At 51.6% G+C, this 20,134-nt stretch overlaps 1 protein-coding gene across 1 annotated transcript; it reads left to right on the plus strand.

Moving 5' to 3' along the window:
• On the plus strand, positions 1-16,157 carry RND2 (Rho family GTPase 2). The gene is made up of 5 exons (XM_014885482.2): positions 1-248; positions 335-422; positions 10,647-10,756; positions 13,815-13,949; positions 14,730-16,157. Exons 1-5 carry the CDS (start codon positions 147-149, stop codon positions 14,976-14,978), a joined length of 684 nt encoding a protein of 227 aa, XP_014740968.1. The 5' UTR covers positions 1-146; the 3' UTR covers positions 14,979-16,157.
• The last annotated feature ends 3,977 nt before the right edge of the window (positions 16,158-20,134 follow it).

A 20,134-nucleotide genomic window follows, 5' to 3' on the forward strand; every position in this document is an offset into this window, starting at 1 on the left:
CGGCTCCCGGGGCCGCGGCCGTGGCGGCTCGGCCCTGCCCAGCTCCGGCTCCGCTCCGCGCCTGGTTGGTGCCGTCGGGGCCGGGGGCGCGGCCAGGCCGGGGCCGGCCCGGTAAAGCGGCGGCGCGGGCGCGGCGGCCCCGCACCATGGAGGGGCACCTGGCGCGCTGCAAGATCGTGGTGGTGGGGGACACGCAGTGCGGCAAGACCGCGCTGCTGCACGTCTTCGCCAAGGACTGCTACCCCGAGGTGCGGGAGGGCTGCGGGAGGGAGGGCGGGCGGGTCTGCGCCTCGCATCACCTCACCTCACCTCGCCTCTGCTCTCCGTCCCCCAGAGCTACGTGCCCACCGTCTTCGAGAACTACACGGCCAGCTTCGAGATCGACAAGCAGCGCACGGAGCTCAACATGTGGGACACCTCAGGTGGGCCGGGGGCTGCGCGGGGGGGCGGCGGGGCCGGCTGGTCCCTCCGGCCGGTGGGCTCTCCGTTACCGGGGCCGCCGGGCCATGGTTGGGGCAGGGACAGGGGCAGCGGCTCCGAGTCCTGCGAGCCTCCCGGGGGCCCCGGGCAGCGCCGGTACCGCCGCGCCGGGCGGGCGCTCCCTTGTCCCGCAGCCGGCGCGGCTCTGCGGGGCCTCTCGGTGCTGCGGCGAATAGCGAGAGAAGCTGCTGAGAGCGGGGAGCAGGGAGAGTGCAGCTGGAGGAGGGAGCCCTCACCTCGGGAGGGATGCCCTGACCTGTTACTGCCCGCTGCCACAGAGCCTCTGGGGTTCTCTGGTGCCTTTTCGGCTTGGTTTGGTTTTGCGTCTTTGTGTCCTCCGTTGTGGTTCTGCGCAAAGTGCCGGGCACAGCTGTCCCAGCCCACCGAGACCCGTCCCAAACTTTGTGCCTGCTCGTGCCTCACTGGAGGCATGAGTTGCAAGTGGAGTGTGTGATGCAGAGCTAATAGAAATATTGGCATCCCATAAAGTTCACATGCACTTTCTAATTTACCTTTGGATCCTTTTATACAGGCAGCGCAGCTGAATGCTGTGCTCCGCTGATGAATATACAGTATGTGCTTGCTGATACTCTTTCCCCATATACTCATAATTTCTGCAATCCTGATGGCAAATGAAGTCCTCTCAGTGTCCAAGAACAGTAGTAATTAAAACATAACCTAGGAATTCCTTTTCCTGTTGTTCATTCAGATTCTTTGCTGTAATTTTGCATTCATTAAATATAGGATCCTATAGCAATAGGGTCAGCATAGCTCTACCTAGAGTGGCTTTACTGAGTCTTGGACTAGCTCAAACATGTAAAATATGTTTGAGTCTTCTTCTGGAGCTTCCTAACCCAGGGAACCTTGCTGTGCTAATTTTTATTTCTTGAGACAAAAAGGGAATTAGATTTAGCTTTGCTCACAAGCTGTGTGCTGATGTGAACCATGAGGACCCTGGCTGTGGATGAAGTGCTGACTCTCAGCGTTTGACCAGGAGCTGTGCTTGAAGCACAGAGTGGTGGTTAAGACATGGAAGCCCTTGTGGGGTGGTTGGTGCTGGGCTGATGTGTATTTGGAGACTCTCAGACGTGGCCTCAGTGAAACCATCCTGGCTGATCCAGGGCTGCAGAGGGCTCCTTGGAGCAGCTCAGGATATGCCAGGACTCTGGGCCAGTCAACCATGAGTGTTCACCCACAGCTTGTTCACTCCCACGGCTGGGGGAGTTCCAAACCTTGGGCTTCTGCAGCCTTGGCAGGGACTGTGGTGGGTTATCTTTGCTAGGCACTGAATGGCTTTGCTCTTGAGTATCTATTTGATATAAAAAACATCATCCTTGGAGGCTGTGGAAGCACATTTGAAGTATTGTTTGCTTTTTAGGAATTCTCTACAATGATTTGCTTTGGTCTTACAAATGTTTAAAGAAAAGGACATGATAAAAAGTTCTTAAAGGATGCATCTGACACCTGCATCTGATGCTGTCACACGTTCATTTTTCCCCTTGCGACAAAAGATGTTTTTCCAATATTTGTCTCTGCAGCCGAAGGAAATGGGATTTAATTCTTTCTCTTTTCTCCTATGAAAAATGTCACACCTTTTTAACAGCTTTGCTGTAGACAGAGTTCATCAGGTAGTTTTCCAGATAAATTCCCTTTGATTTGAAATACACAGGAGCTAATTCTTAATAAACAATCCTGTCAAGAACTATAGAGCAGTTTTCCCTAGTAATCAAACTGAAATTTTTAGCTGTAGACTGCAAACTGTTGTCAAGTTTCCACTAGCCTTCAGAGGCCCTTATAAATGGGAACTTTGGCAAAAGAAGTTTTGCACAATAGTGAGTTAAACCAACTGAGCTGAAGGGATCAGGAGTAGCTCATTGCCCCCCCCATGGAGAATGACAGGCATCAGTGGGCACTTCCCCTTCTCTCTAGGCTACCTACTCTTTATTTTAAGCTGATTTTCATATTGGGGTTTATTGTTCATGATAAATTCCATCCCAGCAAGAGTGAAAAAGGAGGTGTTGAGGAAGGGTGATCCTGATGTGAGGAGGGGAATACTTTCTATTTTAAATGCTGTCCATTTCTTAGATAAGTGATTGGAACTGAAATTCCCAGAGAAATCAGCAGAGACCTGGAGAGAGGAGGTGAATATTGTTTTTTACTTTTTAATTGATTTCCCTTGCCCCATACTTAGTTGAGGAAGCAGCTGGAGACTCTGGAAGCTGCACAGAGTGAGCTGAGCACCACTCAGCAGAGGGTGATGGGGAAAGTGCAGTCTGGCCTGGAAAACTCCCTTGTGATGACTGAGTGTGGCTGCAGTCTACCTGGCCACTCAATGGGATCATTGATAAGCTCTGTACAGTCCAGGGTGTTGTCTGCTCCCTGTGTCCTGTCACCCTGGCTGATAGTGTGTTGGAAAATGCAGCCTTTGGAGCTGAATTGACCCCTCCTGCTAAGTGGCAAACACAGGCTGTGACATTGGCAGCTGGCAGGCAGGAGCTCTCATTAGAGGAATATTGACAGAGAGTGGACAGAAGTGTTGGAGAACTGAATGGCTCCCACATTGTATTGGCACCTCTGATTTTCTTTAAATGCCTTTTAACTCTGTCCATTGAGAATGTTTTCTGGGCCTGGAGGGTGACTCTGGAGAGTTTCCAGCCCTAAGAATGCTTCATGGAGGTGAAACCTGTGTGCTCTGACAGGGCACATGCTGGGACTCTGCACTGTCTCAAATGTGCCTTAGATCTAGGAATATACCAGGGAGAAAATCCCCTTGTCCAACATCTGCAGGTGCTGTTTGCATTTCCTGTTTGTTTCCATTTGTGTCCCAGCTCGGGACAGACCATGAGAGTAAAATTGCTTCATGTCACAGCATGTCAGGAATGTCCCATGCCTCCTGTCCCCTGGGAAGCCTGTGCTGCACACGTTTGCTAAAGCCTCCAATAAAAAACAGTTGATGGAGGGAAGTCTGTGAGAGAAGGAGTGCAGAGCCTGCAGACTGGATGGGATGGACATGGTTGCAGCTCCAGGGAGTGCCCGTGCTCTGGCACCTCTGCTCACGATCCTTACAGAGGACACGGTGCTTTGCTGCTCTTCTTGTTCCTGTTCTGGCAAATTCTTTCGGCTGCCTGTTGGCTGAACACGCTCAGCACAGAGTCGACTCCTCTGCACAGGGCTGGTATCTTGTGGTGGGGGAAACTCCTGTTCAGTCGGATGTCTGCTGGCTTGGGAATGCTGTTCCCAAAGGGCTGGGTGCCTCCCAGACCCGGAGAGCCTGTGCCCCGGACCCGTCAGGAAGAGCTTTGTTCCTTGCGGCAGGTGGAGGAGGGTGGATGCCCGCTGATCATTAGCGATGCTCTGCAAGGAGTGGGCGAGTTTCGTTCCAGTGCGTCAGGTCTGGGAGGGAGGGAGCTTTGTTACCCCCAGGCGTGCAGGGGCAGGGAGGTTCTCCTCAGCAATGCAATCCTTCTTTCCCCGTGGGATCAGGGAGTGTCCGTGGGTCTGCCCAGCTCTGGGAGGTGTGGAAGTGCAGCCATTGAGGTGCTCAGCAGGTCTCTGGCAGCGAGAGCCTTCAGTGAGCAGCTGCCCTGGTGCCCGGGGGGACCCCAGGGGGACCAGGGCTGCCCCTGCTGCCCGGGGACCTGTGCTTGGAGTGTTCCCACCATGAGCTGGCATGGCCAGTGAACCCACTGCCCTCACTGGACTGGCACAATGCCCTGCCTGTTCTTCAGAGCTTCCCTAGCACTGGATGCAAGCAAGGGGAGAGAGGAGCTCAAGCCATGCTGCTGCCCAGAGCCTTGGTGAGGCCTGGATATGGCAGCACTGATGCTGGCAGTTCTGAGGCTTTACCCTGTGTCTGGGTGGACTTTTTCTTCTGTTTTCAGTAATAAGGGTGAGGAACCTACATTGTGCCTTGCAGCCTGGACTGAGTTTTTTGCTTTTGGTTCACCCCCCTATGCTGGGAGGCTCTGCCTGTGACCTCAAAGTGCAGGCAGGCAGAGCAGCGAGTGACCCAAGGCCTTTGAGCTGCTTTGTGCATCTTTTGCTGATGCAGATTCAGCTGCAGAGTAGAGCTGCCTGGTTCTGGTAGGGACATCTTTGCCAGTGCTCAGTGGGAGACCAAGGCTGGCATTGTGCCTTGCACAAGGTCATTGCTGCCTTGGAAAGCTGCTGCAGGGCACTTTCCTTTGTGGACCATCAGGATGCAGTGTGGTGGAGAGTTGCAGTGTCTGCTGCAGCCTGCGGTATTGCAAAGGTCAGTGCTCACAGGTTCAGCAGTGCCCTGCTCAGCTCACAGCAGAGGAGCTGTGTGCCTGCCAGCCCTCCACAGCCACTGACTCTTCAGCAGATGTGCTTTCAAGACAAGAATAACACTGTGAATTGCAAATCCCCCTCCGCCTTCCTCTTTGCCTGTACTCAGCAAACAGTCTGCCTTGGAATGGCCTGTGTGGGAACCCACAGGCTGTGATAACAGATCCTTTTTTAAGAGAACTACTGAGGAATGTTGATGAGATTAGAGAGCTGAAAGGGACTGAGTTTAGCAATGGCATCTCCATGGATGCTGTGGCTGTCTGTGCCTGGATTCCCAGTGTGCAGCTCCAGGATTGCCATGGCTGCCTCTTCCAAAGTGTAAGAGCAAGTTCTGTCTCAGAGTTCAATTCTACTTGCACTCTGAGGCAGAGAAAAAATGTGGTGCTGCCCTTTCCATACCAAAAGAGCTCCTCCCATTCTTCCTGTTCAGACTGAGAGCCTAAAACCAGCATGCTTGTGTTGTGCCTCAGCACAAATACGTAGTTAATCCTAAAAATACGTGCAGCTGGGTCACATTCTCACGCAGGTCAGTAACCAGTCAGACAGAACTTTAAAGGGTTCTTAAAGCAGAAGAAATGCTGATGCTGATACTGAAGTGGGTGGAGGATGGACCTAGAGAAGACGTGACAGGACATGACAGGGCAGGGCAGTGCCCAGGAGGATCATCTGTCTGGGCTGTGCACAGCGTGGGGGGCATGCTGCAGTGCTGTGTGGCTCAGGATGGAGGTTGGTTCTGCAGCATCAAGGGCAGCATGTCCTGTGGCATCATCCATCCTGTGTCCCCTACGGATCTGAGGCTTGGCCTCTGTGGGGCTATGGGATGTCCTGGGAGTTATGGGGCTGCTGAGGAACATTGCCTTTAGTGACAACTAGCTGACCCTGCTGACTGCTGTGACCTCGTGGACAAGGGAGGATGTTCTGTGGACCAGGTTTGTTCTCAGCTCAGGTGCAGGCCCCTTTCCCACAGCCTGGAGGTGATCTGCTCTCTCCTAGGCTCTGCTCTCCCTGCTCCACTTGCCCCAGATTCTAAAGATAAAATCTCCACTCCATTAAACTTTGCAAATGTATAGGCCCAGCCTTCCCTGTGGGAAGAAACCTTATCTGGCAGCCGAATGGTTAGGGAGGGATCTAATGGTTGTGAACAGTAAACCTGAAATGTGCAGCATTGCACCAAGAGAATTGTGTTCACTCAGCCCTCAGCCGTGCTCCCTAAGGGCAGAGTGTGAGCTGGCTGTGCTGAGGGAAGCTCTTGCCACTCCTGGTCCTTGTTGTAGCCTGTAGAAAGGATGACAGGCAGGTTGTGGCAATGCCAGCTGTCCTTGTGACATGGCAAGAGTGCCAGGAAGGGACTTGTGACCCCCATTTGTCTCACTGGTCAGCTGTGCTGCAGGCGTGGTTGTGAAAAGGCTGGGAGGGCTCCTGGGCTGCATCTGCACACCCAGTCCTCCCGTGCCAGACACTCTGCTCCCCCAGGAACCAGCAGGCGCTTGTACAAGGAGCTTTCAGGGACTCCTCACTGTTGCTGGAGGGAGGTTTGCATGTGAGCAAGCTTCTCTGGACCACTGGGAGCTGCATATGTGAGCAGGACACAGGACTGGGATGAGGCAGAGACACTCTGTGCCTGCCTGAGCTGGGGATTCCTCCACTGGTAAATCCAGCAGAACAGCCTCCTCCTGAGGGGCAGGCTTCCAGTAATAAGATCTGGAGAGGGGCCCAGAAATGCCACCTCAGCCTATGCAAATACTATTCCCTTCATCCTGAAGGTATGCCAGCTGAGCTCTTTAGTAATTCACTAATTTTTGTACGTGTGTTGGAAGAATTAGGAGCAGAGGTTAATTGTCCAAGCTGATGAGCAGATTTTTTTCAGTTGTGCACTTCCCAGAAGAGTGTTTATTCTGTCACAGAGCACTTTCCTCCTTTCCTATACTTCAGGGGTTTGCAGTGATGTTGCACCACCAAGACAAATGTCAAAGTTCAGCCAGGACAGAAGGTTGTAGAAGTCCTGGGGCTGTTGACTTGGCCCTGGTTTGGCAGCTTTGTCCTCTTACCCAGAGCTTGGCTGGACCATGGGTGGGATCTGTCTGGTAGAGTGGGCATCCTCTGTCATCTCTAAAGGCTGGGGCTCATCTGATACCTCTGTGTGGGGAGGTGACCCAAAACTCTTCAGTTTGTCAGTGTAGCCCCCCAGAAAGCTGAGATGAATTTCTGTTTTGTTCCACCAAGGCTGTTCTTGGCAGTGCATGTGTGCCTCAGCATTGCTGGCTCTTTGGGGAGAGTTTACAGTGAGCCCCCCAAGACAAGTGTGCTGCTGAGAAATTGAGGTCTTGGCAGTGCTCATCTCTCTTCTAAGCCAGAGCTGGGCTGCAGGAGCCCCTTGCAGAGCAGATTATGGCTCTGCAAGCACATGGCTTTCCTGGTTTGTAATGCCCTATTGTTGGATGGAGGGTGCCTGTGTGAGGAGGCTCATTATCTCTAGAACAGCTAATAAGGAGCAAATGAAGATTAGCACAATGTTGGTATAGATGAAACAGCATACTTCTGTCCCCTGCCCAAGAGTGGCATCTCTGAGCTGCAGTGCCAGGCATTCCAGGATCTACCAGCCAAGGGGAAACAGGAGCTACTCATGCTTGTATCCAGCCCTGAATTTCAGACAACTGTGTGAATATTATTTTTAAGCTGGTTGTAGGCTTGCTCCAGTTTTCTCTTTAATCATGAACAGATGCACTTAGGTCCTGTTTCTTGCAGACCTGGATGCCAAAGTGGGAGAATGACTCATGCAGTAAAGGAAGGCTGAATCTGCAGACACACCAGCCTTGGGCTCCTGTGTGTGTTTGGAATTGCCAGACTGTGGGTCTCTGGAGTGTCTTGCTGGAGTATCTGTAAGGTGTCAAGTGCTTATAATCCACAAGACTGAAGAGCTAGAGCTGAAGGCATTGGCTTTTTTGGGTTATTTAGGTGGGGTTTTCAGGGGTATTTTGTTATTTTGTTTTTTTAAATTGTCATATGCAATGAAAAAGTAATAGATGCAAAACCCAAAAGACTAATCACTCAAAGAGAATCTCCAGATTCAGTGGAGATGTCTCCAGAGCAAACTGGGGCATTTCCCTGGCTGGGAGCAATGCAGCTCTTCAGGGCAGCACTGACTGTGGGTTTCTGTCAGGCTCCTGAGCTGGGCAGAAGCTGCTGCTTCTGGCTGTGAGCTGAACTCTGCTGAGGTGCCAGGGGTGACTCCTGCTCTTTGGAGACGGAACAGAAAGTTAATAAATGTGAAGCAAATTTTGATCTCATTATAAAGATAAGGTTTTACCTTGTGCTTTCCTTCCCTCAGCAAATCCTGCCAGCACAGGAGTGTCTCCTCCTGTTGTCCCAGGTGATGAGAGCGTGATTCCTGGCACTGGGATGAGCCTGTGAAGGGTCATGTGGGATAGTGGGGGGCTGCAGCAGTGCTGTCAGCTCTCTGAGGGGCTGGCTGGCTGCTGAGGAGCAGCAGGTTGCTATGATACAGTTTGCTGTGGCAATGTCTGTGCTGAATGAGCCAAAACTACCCCAACAAAAGGAGCATTCCTTGGCTGGGAGGGGGTAGATTTATCTGAAGTGTTTATGTAAAACTGAGAAGCTGCAGGGAGAGGATGTGCGTGGGAACGTTTCCTCCAGCACCAGGGCCCCTATCTGGAGGCAGACACCCCTGTGTGCATGGGGGACAGGGCAGGGCTCAGATAAAGGACCAGGCTAATTCAGGCATGCAGATCATGGGTCTTCCATCCCGTCCTGTCCTGTCAGCCCATGCCAAACATGAGACTGAAAACCCATTCAGAGGGGAGCTCGGCACTGCTGTGCTTGGTGCTGCCTGTGAAAGCAGCCCCGGGCTGGGCAGGGCTGGGTTCACCTGGCTGTGCCATGACAGTGCTGTGACTCTGCCAGGTGTGAACTGCAGCAGTGTGAGCCTGAGGCAAGGTCAGAAACCTCTGTGCCCAGGACACTCTGTGCCCTGGCTCACCGTGCCTGCCTGTCTGGCACCCCTGTTCCCAGAGCTGTCCAAGATGCCCCAGGGACTGGCTCCTTTCCGTTAGGGAACATGACTTTCCATTTAGGAAGAGGGCTGGGCTCTGCAGAGATTGGGGTGTCTTCTATGCTGATCCCAGCTGCTTCCCTTCCCAGTGACTTTGCAGGGACAGAGACCCATCCCTCCCCAGTGGGAGCAGTGGGTGCAGGAGCCTTTGCTCCTTTGGGCTGGCTGTAAGAGCTGGAAGCAGCTGTAGCCAATTTTGCTGGGAATCCAATTGCACATCATCAAATCCAGGGCAACCTTCCCCTGGCTGCGTGGGAGTGGCAAGGGCTGGGCTTGTTGGAGCTCTGCTGTTGTTGGTAGCGTGGTCTGAGCTGGGTGGGCACACTCTGGCACTGGGCAGGGTTTGGGAAGGCTGCACACAGCTCTCAGCCTGCCCCATGTAGGCAGAGGCAGGAGCATCGGGCTCTGCTCCCCAGGCTTAGTCTTGCAGAGAGGCCTGGGGTGTTTGTGGAGTGCCTGGTGTGGGCAGTGTTTGCAGTGCTGTGCTGCACTGTGCCCCACTCGGGGCTGCACCTCAGCTGGGTGTGCACACAGGACCCAGGATTGGGGCTCCTGCAGAGAATCAGCCCATTCTCCTCTCGTGCTTAGCCCAGGCAGATTTCCATCCTTCCGGAAACCTAAGCCACCATCATCCATAATTCATCGGGTGCTGAACTTCAACAAGGAGCCACCTGACACCTGGGCTGCACCCTTCTCCTGGGCTGGGAAAGTGCTGGGTCCAGGCATCCCAAGGAGCTGCAGCAGGAAGATGTCTGGCTTCCTCGGCCTAGGGTGGGCAATCCTGCATTTGGAGGAGGCAGATTCAACAAGGGCTCTGAGGTCTCTGTTTCCTCTTTCCATAAATAAATCTCTGCTTCTCATCCCTCCAGGAAGTTTAAGTCATTTGTCTTTGCAATATAAGACCAAAACAGTGTTTTTAAGTAGCAGTGACTATGACTGTTTGCTGAGGTGTCTGCACTCACCAACAGAGTGCAGTGCAAATAAAAACGCTATGGCACGGTGACTTTACTGCCTGAAATTTGCATTGAATGTGTGTGTGCATGTGTGTAGTAGAAGCTGTGCAGGATTCAGGCTGAGCTCTTTGCCTGCTCACAGAATTCCTGTGGAATGCAGAATCATCCACTTCCATTTATAGCTCGTTCACTAAAACCTGTCAATTCTTTATATGCCAAAAAGAATCTGTCTGACTTTTTCCAGCACAAATCCAGAAAGAAGGCAATTCATTTTTACCTGTCACAAATTCTCACAACCTCTGTGAGCAAGCTCTTCTGTATAAAGACAGCAAGGGAGGATAAAAACCAGCAGCAGCACTCTGTCTTCTCTCAGCCACACCTTTCCACTGTTAGTGGTGCAGCACTGGCATGACAAGTGATGGAAGCCAGGCGTGAGTGATGAGCCAGGCCTGAGCTGAGCTGAGCTGAGCTGGGCTCTCCTGCCTGAGCAGCATCCCCTGCTCACTGGGGAGGGAGAGGGATGCAAAACTTGCCTCTTCACTCTGTCAAGGGGTAAATATAAGAAAACAAGGACAAAACCTCTGACTTCCATGCCTAAACAAAGGAATTAAAATCCTCTGCCAGTCAGTCTCTGGTGAACCTTATGGTGTGGGACTGGTCAAAAGCTCGGGTTAACATCCTTTGTGTTCAGCAGAGCAGTCTGCATCCCGTGGCAGTGTCTGCAGTTCTGGGCTGAGGATCTCTGTCCGGGAGGGCTGTGGTGTCAGCCTGGCCTGTGGGATGTGCTGCAGGCAGGGACAGGCCTGGGCCCTGCTCACCTTGGCTCCTCTCCTCAGGCTCGGCCTATTACGACAACGTGCGGCCCTTGGCCTACCCCGACTCGGACGCTGTGCTCATCTGCTTCGACATCAGCCGGCCCGAGACCCTGGACAGCGTGCTAAAGAAGGTGAGTGCCCGGCCCTGCCACTGACAGGGCTGCTCTGCGGCCCCTGTGGGCCACCACGGGCTCCCTGTGCCCTGAGGATCCCAGCAGGACTCAAAGCTCAGCCCTGTGGCCAGGCCAGGCTGGAGTTCGTGTGCTCAGAGGAGGATCGGATGCTCTGCTTGGTCTGTGCAGAATGCAAGATATTTCCATTTGAGATGGACCTAGTGAATGGCGAAGCTCGTGGCAGCTTGCAGCGTGTGTGTGGGGTCTGTGTTCACACAAACAAATGTGGGGCATTTGTTCTTTTTTCTGTTAAGATCTTGGAAGGTATTATGGATCTCTGTTAGCAGAACCACCAGTGACTATGGATTGCCTGCAGCAGCTGAGAAGTAGCCCCTGGTGCCTGTTTCCAAGCAAGCAGAGTGCTCAGCTTTTTGGCTCTCCCCTCAGCTCAGCATCTGCATAGTAGAAAAGACAGCAATCAGTTCTCTATAGCTCATCAACAAAAATAATGAGCTGTGGTGCTGAATTTCAAGCCCATGAATTAATAAGATGAGATGGCCTGGAGAGCAGGCAAGGCCCTAAGCCTGTCCCAGCAGAGCTCTGTGGGAGCAGCTGGGAGTTTTCTACCTGCACCTTAGTGCCTTTCAGCAGAGCTGATATTCCAGCTGGCAGGTCCCAGAGAGCCTCACAGGGCTGGGGATGTGCTGTGGAGCACCCCTGGCTGGTCTCCAGTGGGTCACTTCTGGGAGAAAGGTCCCACACAAGGCTTTCCTCTAAGATGGAGACAAGTCCAGCAACTCCAGATGCTGCTCAGAGGAGCGAGGGTAAGTGGCTTCCTGGTGATTGCATCCCTTGGTCCTGGTGTGCCCTGCTTCTATCCATGCAATTCAGGGAGCTGTGGTTCTGCTGTGCAGAAAGCATCTGGCAGCTGCATCCTGTCCTGGGGAGAGCCTTGGCTGGCATCTCATTTGTGACACTCCCTGAGACACCAAAGCATGAGAAGCACCACAGAGCAGTGGCTCCCGTGCCTGTTCTCCTCGGAGAGCCCCAGGCTGGAATGGCCACGGCCTGAACATGTCACATTGTACTGGCTGGCCTCTTGGCCCCTACACATTTTGCCAAATGTTGTGCTGAAGCAAGTGCCTCTTACTCAGCTGCTGGGAGGGCTGAGAAGTGGCTCTTTGTCTCAGGAGTGTCCTGGTGAGGGGACAAAGACCCTTCAGATAAATTGGTCAATGGCTCAGTGTTGGCTTCCAGAACAGGTCCCGAGTACCAAGCAGGCTGGGTGGAGGGAGGGTGTTTCATGTGGACTCAAAAGAATTCACTGCTCAGCTTGGGAGTCAGCAGAATAATAATGCAAGTGAATCACTCATACCTTAATGAAATACAAACCCCTCAGTAATTAGGTGGGGCTGGGAGTTATTTGTCTCTGCACACTCTTCATGTGAGTCCACCCTGCTCAGTGCATGGCTTTCCCTGTACAGCCTCAAAGATGTTTTGAGTGCTGTTAGGCAATGTTTTTTTGATATGGTAACTTAAAATAAACCCTAAATCCCAGGGGATTTCTTAAGTGCCTCTGAGAAGATGTCTTGTTTCCTTTGGTGCAGCTTTATGGCGGTGAGGAAAATTCCTAAGACACCATGAAGTTGAAATGGGTTTTAGCTTGTGATATCAGGCAAATAAGGAAAATAACATTTCCTGTTCAAGCCTCAGGCAAAATTTCAGCAGAGGAAGTCTTTATTAATGCCTTCCTTTTGATGCCTGGGCTGCTGTGCAGCATGTAGAGTTGAAGGGGCAGAGCCATCTGAGGGAGTGCAAGCAAGCAGCTCTGCCTTTCATGCAGAGCAAGTTTTCGTGGAGTGGTGCCTTGGTTCTGACAAGGCTTGATAACACAACAGATTTTGGGCTCCCAGAGGTGTCAGTCATGCAGGAAGAGGGTCACAGCTCTCTCCATAGATTAGGGAGCCTTGTGTCACTGCAGAACTGTGACCTAGGCCAGGTGTGAACACACCTTGTAGCTCAAATCCTTCATGTAAATTAGGGTGCTTGAATTCCAGCTCCAAAAGAACTGGATCCGTTCATTGAGAGGTTGTGTAGGCCTTTGGTGCTCTGACTGCAGCACCATGATCACCCTGGGCATGCTGCCCAGGGGCTGGGGGTGCCTGAGTCCTGGGAAACCAATGTCCTTGGCAAGCAGATACCTGAAGATACCTAAGACAAGCTCTTGATAGAAAATACGATTTTTCATATTGTGCAGTTGCTCTGGTCTGATACTGGTTGAATGATATTTGGGCGGTTTTTGGCACTCCCTTCCCCAGGAGATTGTGGACACTGGGCTTAGTGGCTTGGTTTTCTTTCTGCTTCTAATTGCCCAGGGTATATGCTTAACCACCAGTTATAGTAGCAGGAAATTGCTAATTTCTAATGACACTTCAGCTGGGGGTAATCTCTATTTATTATCTGCTTTCTACTTCAGCACCACTAGATAAGTAACTGGGGCATTGACATGCTGATGGAGCTGTGCAGGTCTCCCCCGGGGGAGGTCACAGGTGATGGATTTATTTACTGCTGCAGACACAGCTGACATCAGGCATTCACTTTGGGAGCTCTGAAAGGAGCCATTTATATGAAGGACATGGATGTTTGCCCTGGCCTTCTCTTCCCATCGCTTCAATTCTTAATTTCCCTGACTGTAGCTATGCTCTGAATATCATAATGTCTTTAACAGGTGGTTCCCAGTAATAAATAGTGTGTGAGTGTGGAAAGAGCTCTCCACTGGCCGTGTTGACCCTTGAGGTCCCAGATCTGAGCACCAGACTGTTTGGTTGTTGTTTTTCCACAGCCAGGACTGGCCTCCCATGGTCTCACACAGGGGGCCACAGCTTGGATGGGGCAGGTTTGCAGGGCATAATCTGGAACAGGCGAGCACGGAGTTGTCCAAGGGGTTCTCTGGCCATTCCCATCCTTTACTGTGGCAGTCATTAAAGACCTCTGATATGCTAATCAGTGTTTGGAACAGTTGTGACACCCTGCTTGGAAAATCCACACACACCAGAGCCTCTCCTTTCCTCTGCAGTGGCAAGGGGAGACGCAGGAGTTCTGCCCCAACGCGAAGATTGTGCTGGTGGGCTGCAAGCTGGACATGAGGACAGACCTCAACACCCTCCGGGAGCTCTCCAAGCAGCGCCTCATCCCTGTGACACATGAGCAGGTGTGTTTGGCAGTGCTCAGGGAGGAGGGAGGTGTGCTCTGTGACCCACTGCACCCAGGGCCGGGTCTGCAGCTGCTTTGATCGTGGCTCAGGGGCTCAGAGCTTCTCATGTTGACAGCACTCTTGGCCCCAGCTCTGGAAGACCCTGACTTACTCCTGATGCTCTGCTGAGCAGCCACCCAGTTAGTAGCCAAAAAGTAATTCCTCAAAGGAGGTGGAAGTGCCTGATTTGACAAGTTGGACTGGCTAAAGGGGAGTGGTGTCCTTCTGCATCTGCTAGTTCTCTTTCTGCTCCCAGTGACTCTCCTACTTGGGTTCTATGTTGGGCCAAAACTGCAAGGGGGAAGAAACCACAGCTGGGGGGCTGAGGGGCTGCTGCCAGTGGCCTCCAGAGGACCCAGCAATGTCTCCAGGCTAGTGACAGACCCAGACTGGTGCAGGGCAGCTGCACTCTGAGCTGCTGCTGTGCCAGGCTCTGTGTTGTGCAGAGCAAGTGACTCTCTCAGCTGCAGGGATGGCACTGTGTGAAGGACAAAGTGCCTGTAACCCAGGGTCCAGCACTGTCTGCTCAGGAGGCTGCCCTCACCTCTGGAGCTGTCACAGAGCCTTGCACTGTGTTCACAGGTGCTGAGGAGCCCCATGGTGCCACTATGCCCTGATGGGGCTGCTGGCTGTGTGAGAGGCTGCTCCTTGGACAGCAAGGTCCTAACCTAACCTAACTTAACCTAACCTAACCTGTCCTAACCTTGTTCCCTGTTCCTCCTCTGTCTCTGGCTGCAGGGCAGTGCACTGGCACGGCAGATTGGGGCAGTGGCCTACGCAGAGTGCTCCTCCAAGGTGTCAGAGAACAGCGTGAGGGACGTGTTCCATGTGACCACGCTGGCCTCGGTCAACAGAGTGCACAAGAACTTGAAGCGCAGCAACTCCAAACGGGGACTGAAGCGGGCGTCACAGATGCCTGGCAGGACAGACTTACTGAGTGACACAGAGATCAGGAAAGACCGAGCCAAGAGCTGCTCCATCATGTGAAAAATGGGCTGTAAATAATGTGTGTGTGTTGTCCATTTGTACAGTAACTGGCTGAGACAAGGGCATGGTGCTGGCTGCAGGAGCTAGCCTGCCTTTCCAAAGCCTTTTTCTCAGTCTCTAGGGCTGAGCAAAGGTCCCAGCTGCAAGCAGGGCTGCACGAGTCGCCCTGCACTGTGGAGAATTCTGGGCTGGCTGCTGCTGTGCAGATTGCTTGGGATGAAGGAACCACTTGGCAGAGGAGCATTCGGGTGCTGGAAGGTCTGTGATTGGGTGAAACAAAGTAAAAGGGAGCGATGCTGTGTGTGCCACCCTCCTGTACCCACAGCCCAGGCCCTGCCTGTGTGCAGCACATACAGTGTGGGGTGGGGGCTGTGTGGGACGTGGGCTGGAGGGAGGAGGGGGATTGTGAGCAGCAGAGTGTGATCAGGAGAAGGTATTCTACCAACCTTCTTTTAGAAGGGAAATGATGTTTGAGGTGATGCTACCCTTGGCCAGGTTGGACAGCAAGTGCCATGGAAGGTGCAGGTCTGGGCCAGAGCTGGAAGGGAGGGCACCCTGGGAAGGAACCTTAACCTAACAGCACCACAGTAGTCCTCCTGCAAAGAAAATAGACAGATTTTTTCCACGGTATTTTAGATACTTGAACTCCATTTGAAATGCAGCTGAGTGGATCTGGCTCCAAGGGAAAGGTGTGTCCCAGTAGATGCATCCTGAGAATCGTGGTTCCCTTCAGCAAGCAAATGCCCCTGGGGAGCTTTGTGTGAGCTGCTGACACCTGGGCACTCCCTGGGCTCTCCCTGCTGTCCTGCACACACGGCTCCCAACAATAACTGCAATAACAATCCATATCCTGCTCCCCACCCACTTCCAGCTGCAGATTGTGTTGCATGGTGCTGTGTTTGTCTGGTATAGATGAGAATAATGACTTTATGCATCTCTGCACCCTGTCTCTGCTCTGGCAGTGGGAGAGGAGGTGCTCCCTGCCCTTGTGCCTTGCTGTCTGGCCTCCTCCCAGCATCTCCCATTGCTTCTGCTGCTGCCCTCTCTGAATGCCTTTGATGACAGTATTAGCCTGGGTTTGATGTCACATGGACACTTCATGGGAAAATAGAATCTGCTCTGTTGCCAGATCCAACTGTGTCTGTGGGCTACAGGAAAAATAAACATCATTGCAAATTTTGTGGTGCTTGATTGTGTTCATTTTTAAGTCAAACCACCCATCCTCTCAAAATCTCTTACTGTCCAACTTACCTTTATATCCAAATGTCTCTCTCTAGCTCTTGAAATATGCTTATGCACACTCTCCAGTGAAAAACCCAGAGGATTTATCTGCATGTATTCATTTTGGAGCTGAAACACCTGCTGTGAATAACCTCTCCCTCTGTCTCGACTCCTTAAATATGGAGCATTTGCAGATTGTCTGTGACTGAGCTGACAAGAGCTGCCTCTGTCCTCACTACAGCAATAGCTTTTGACTCAATATTTTATGTCTGCTCTCACACCCAGGTCTTAGATTTCAGCTGCACGGTGAAGGCATTTTGGGGAATTGGAGCTGCTGATTTACCAGGACAAGAAAAGCTCCATCAGTGACTGGACACCTGTGCAGAGTGCAGGTTGCAGGATGAAAATGCCCCTCTGCAGTCTGGGAGGAGGAAGAACTGAGCAAGGCAGTATGTCGAGAACAACCCTCAGCATCCTGATGTTTTTCTTGCACTCTCCAAGTTCCCCAGAGCCTTTGCAAACATTGTTGAACAAAACCAGATTCCTGCTTGGATCTGGCACACAAGTGTCATTGCCCACTCCTCCAAACCTGTTTGCAGTTGTTCTCACCATCCTCAGGTCACAGCCACCGTGACTTCCTTCTTTCCATGTACACACAGCAAGTGCATTCCCTTTTACTGTGCTCTAGCATCTTTTAGGCTTTTGAATTTAATCTGGCAGTCTCTACAAAAGCAGTTTCTGGGTCACTGATCAGTTTAAACTTGTGGTGGCTCCACCTTAACTTGTTAGCTCACCCTATAAGCAAATCCTTAGCTCCAGGATCCATCCTGGGGGGCTGTGCAGGGCAGCACCCCCTCCCCGAGGGCTGTCACCATCAGGCCAAACTTCCCAAGACACGGCTCAGGGAGCTGGGGGAGCCTCAGCACCTCCTGTTCCTGTGCATGGAGCTGCTCCTGTGCCCTGGGGGAGGCTCAGGGCTCTCAGAGTGGGGAAAGCAGAACAGGTGAGAGCTCATGGGGGCCTGCAGCTCAGTAAGGGCTTTATGAACAAGGTTAGGGACAGTCAGGGGAATCTACAGTGCCCACTCCCACAAGATGCTCCCCAGTAAGGGGAGTAGGACATGGAACTCTGGATTGTGTCTATGAAGAGGCAGCTGCATTCTCCATGGCCTTCCCTCTGCTTTCCACAGCCATGTGACATCTCTCATGCACATCCAGGTGAAGCTGCAGTGACAGAAAAGCAGCTGCTGTTTGGGGTTACACAAAAAGGATGACATCTTCCTTGAAAACTTCTTATTCTGGTCTCATTAATTTGTTTTCTGTACTGGAGGGAAGTGTCATTTCTACCCCCCCCAGCACAGCTCTAGTGCTCTGGCTGGAGGCCCATGGTATGAAAATAATGATATTGGAGTGAAAGTAATTTGTGCGCAGCTGCTTCTAGAACAGCCAAAAAAAAAGACCAAAAAAAATGTATCAACCAAAAAATGTGCATTCTGCCAGAGTGAGCAGGACCAGACTCAGATGCTCACCTGACCAAAGTAGATTTAGACACAGAAACGTGCAGCCCATGAGAAGCTAATGAAAGCCAAAATGCAAATGCTGCCACAGCTGAGCTGGACCCAAAGCATGCATCTGTCACACTTGTAAACATCCCAGACATCGACTGCTTGAAGCCTTCTTTGAAGGCTTGGGCTTGTGGCTTCAGAGTGGGATTGAATTCTGGGCAAATGAATGTCCCCATCCCCTTGTCTGCCCCTCCTCAGAGGACTCCAGGGCTGCTCTCTGCAGCCACGATGCAGCAAGCATCTTAATATTCTGGCACTTGCTTCTCCACCAGCTTTCTTGTCTAATAAAGAGTGTTTGGACTCCCACAGTAGCTCATTTAATCGGACTTTTCAAAGGAGTTCCTCTCCCTCACTCTCCTTCTCTACAGAGGAATAAACAAGACAAAACAGGAAGCAAAATCAAAAGAAGAATAGAAAAGGCAAAAAAAGAAAAAAGGTCTGAAGCAGAAAAGGAGAGCCACAACCACAGAACAGACCAAATGAATCCATTGTTGGGTCCCTTCTCCTCCAAACCAAGCCACAGCTTGCTAGAAGAAGTTTGGGAGTCTTTTGTGTACATTTATATATATAGGAGTAGATAGAAAAGTAGGCAGTGGAAGTTTTGGGATTTTCACCTTGTCAGCACGGGAACAGCTTCAAAGAACCTGCTGAAATTAATGGCAGGTAATTCGGGATAAAAAAAGGCAGCAGTAGATGTGTGGGGGATGTGGCCATGGCCCTCACTCCCAAGCATCAGAGTTCCTGTCCAGAAGCACCAGGTAACCCAACACTGTCACTGGAGGCTCCCCCTGGATCCTGGGGTGTGGGGCTGTGGCTCCTGCAGCCATGGAAAAGGCTCGTGGGCCCAGCCCAGTGCAGCTCCTGTGTGTGCAGGAGGATCCAGCCCACCTGGAGAGGACAGGAACTGTCCTGGTTGCAAGTGGGCAACTTCTTCTTCAGCTGGGGAGTTTGCCTGGGAGACTTGGATACCCCGGACTCCTGCATCAGCAGTGGAGGGATGCTCCCTAAAAGAATGACTCAAATACCAAAACCAGCTGCTGCTCTCAGTTCCAGCTGTGGTCAGCTGGGAGTGCTGGAGCTGCTGGAGCTGTCTGTGGCCTGCACGATGTGCAATCCCTGCTCCTCCTCAGCTCCACTCTGTGCCTGCCTGCCCTGGCATGGGACAAGCCTGGCACCCGCAGCACGGGATGGAGGAGCTGCTGCTGCAGAGGCACAGCCACTGCCTGGCTTGGGCAGATGAGTCAGAACAGGAAAGAGAGAAACAAAAATAAGCAGATGGAAGAAATGGAAGTGACACATGAAAGACACAGCAAGTGAGGAGGACTTGAGGGCCCCTAATTAGTGCCTACAGAAAAATTAATGAGCAGTATTGCCAGTGCAGGTGTCCTGCTAAAGAAAGCATTCCCCAGCCATGGGGAGCACTGAGCAGCTCGCTGCCAGGGACAGCCAGCCCCTTCTCTTTGGGTCACAACAGAAATTGCTCTGCTCCCCAGAGGGATCACTTGTTATTCCTCTCCCAGCCCCATGCAGGGCAGCTGAGGGTGAAGGCAGCAGTCTGTGGTGATGCCCTGCCAGGGGAGGGAATGTCCTGGGAAAGGCAAGGGCAGGGCAGGGCTGAGTGATCTGACCCTGCACCAGGCTCATGGAAGGTCTGAAAGGCCGTGGCACTGAGTCACCAACTCCTCAAAAGTCCTTTCAGAAGGTTGCTAATGAGAGATAATCACTATATGTGAGATGGCAAGGAAAAACTCTTATGACTCCAACTTGGGCTTTAAGTGTTAATTAATGGACACTTTCCAAGTCAGGATAACATTACAGTGACAATTCCCTGTCAGCAATCCCATCTGTACTAACTGATCTGGTGTTTAATGTAATAGCTTTGACCATAATGAGTTTAAATTATTGAAAAGAAATATAGAAAGCCTTTATTAATAATTAATAATGTCTTCCCGGTGTGTTATTTTAATAAAGCTCCATGACCTGTAAGATTAACAATCAGGAGACCCAAGGGAAAAGGAAGGAGAATGAGTGAACAAATAGAAAGCAATCAAAACCAGCTAAGAGTTCATTTCTTCTGCCACTGCAGCAAGAGGAGTCTAGAGCTGAATGATACATGTATGTGTATATATATATATATATATATGTATATATACTGATATTCATGTAACCAAATGTCAGTCATCTCTCTGACTTCACCCATGTAGTTCTTTACTGCAGATCTGAAGTTTTTAAGCATGCTATTCTTTCAGTATTAGAATGCATCTTTCTTCAGTATATTTTGTAATGTTTATATCCACTTCCCAACTGTTTGGACTTCTACCCTTCCAGGAATGAAGATCACTTGCTCCAAAACCATCAGCCTCACAATTTT

The sequence above is a fragment of the Sturnus vulgaris genome, chromosome 27 (genome assembly GCF_052056855.1).
Source record: "Sturnus vulgaris isolate bStuVul1 chromosome 27, bStuVul1.hap1, whole genome shotgun sequence".
Classification (NCBI taxonomy): domain Eukaryota; kingdom Metazoa; phylum Chordata; class Aves; order Passeriformes; family Sturnidae; genus Sturnus; species Sturnus vulgaris.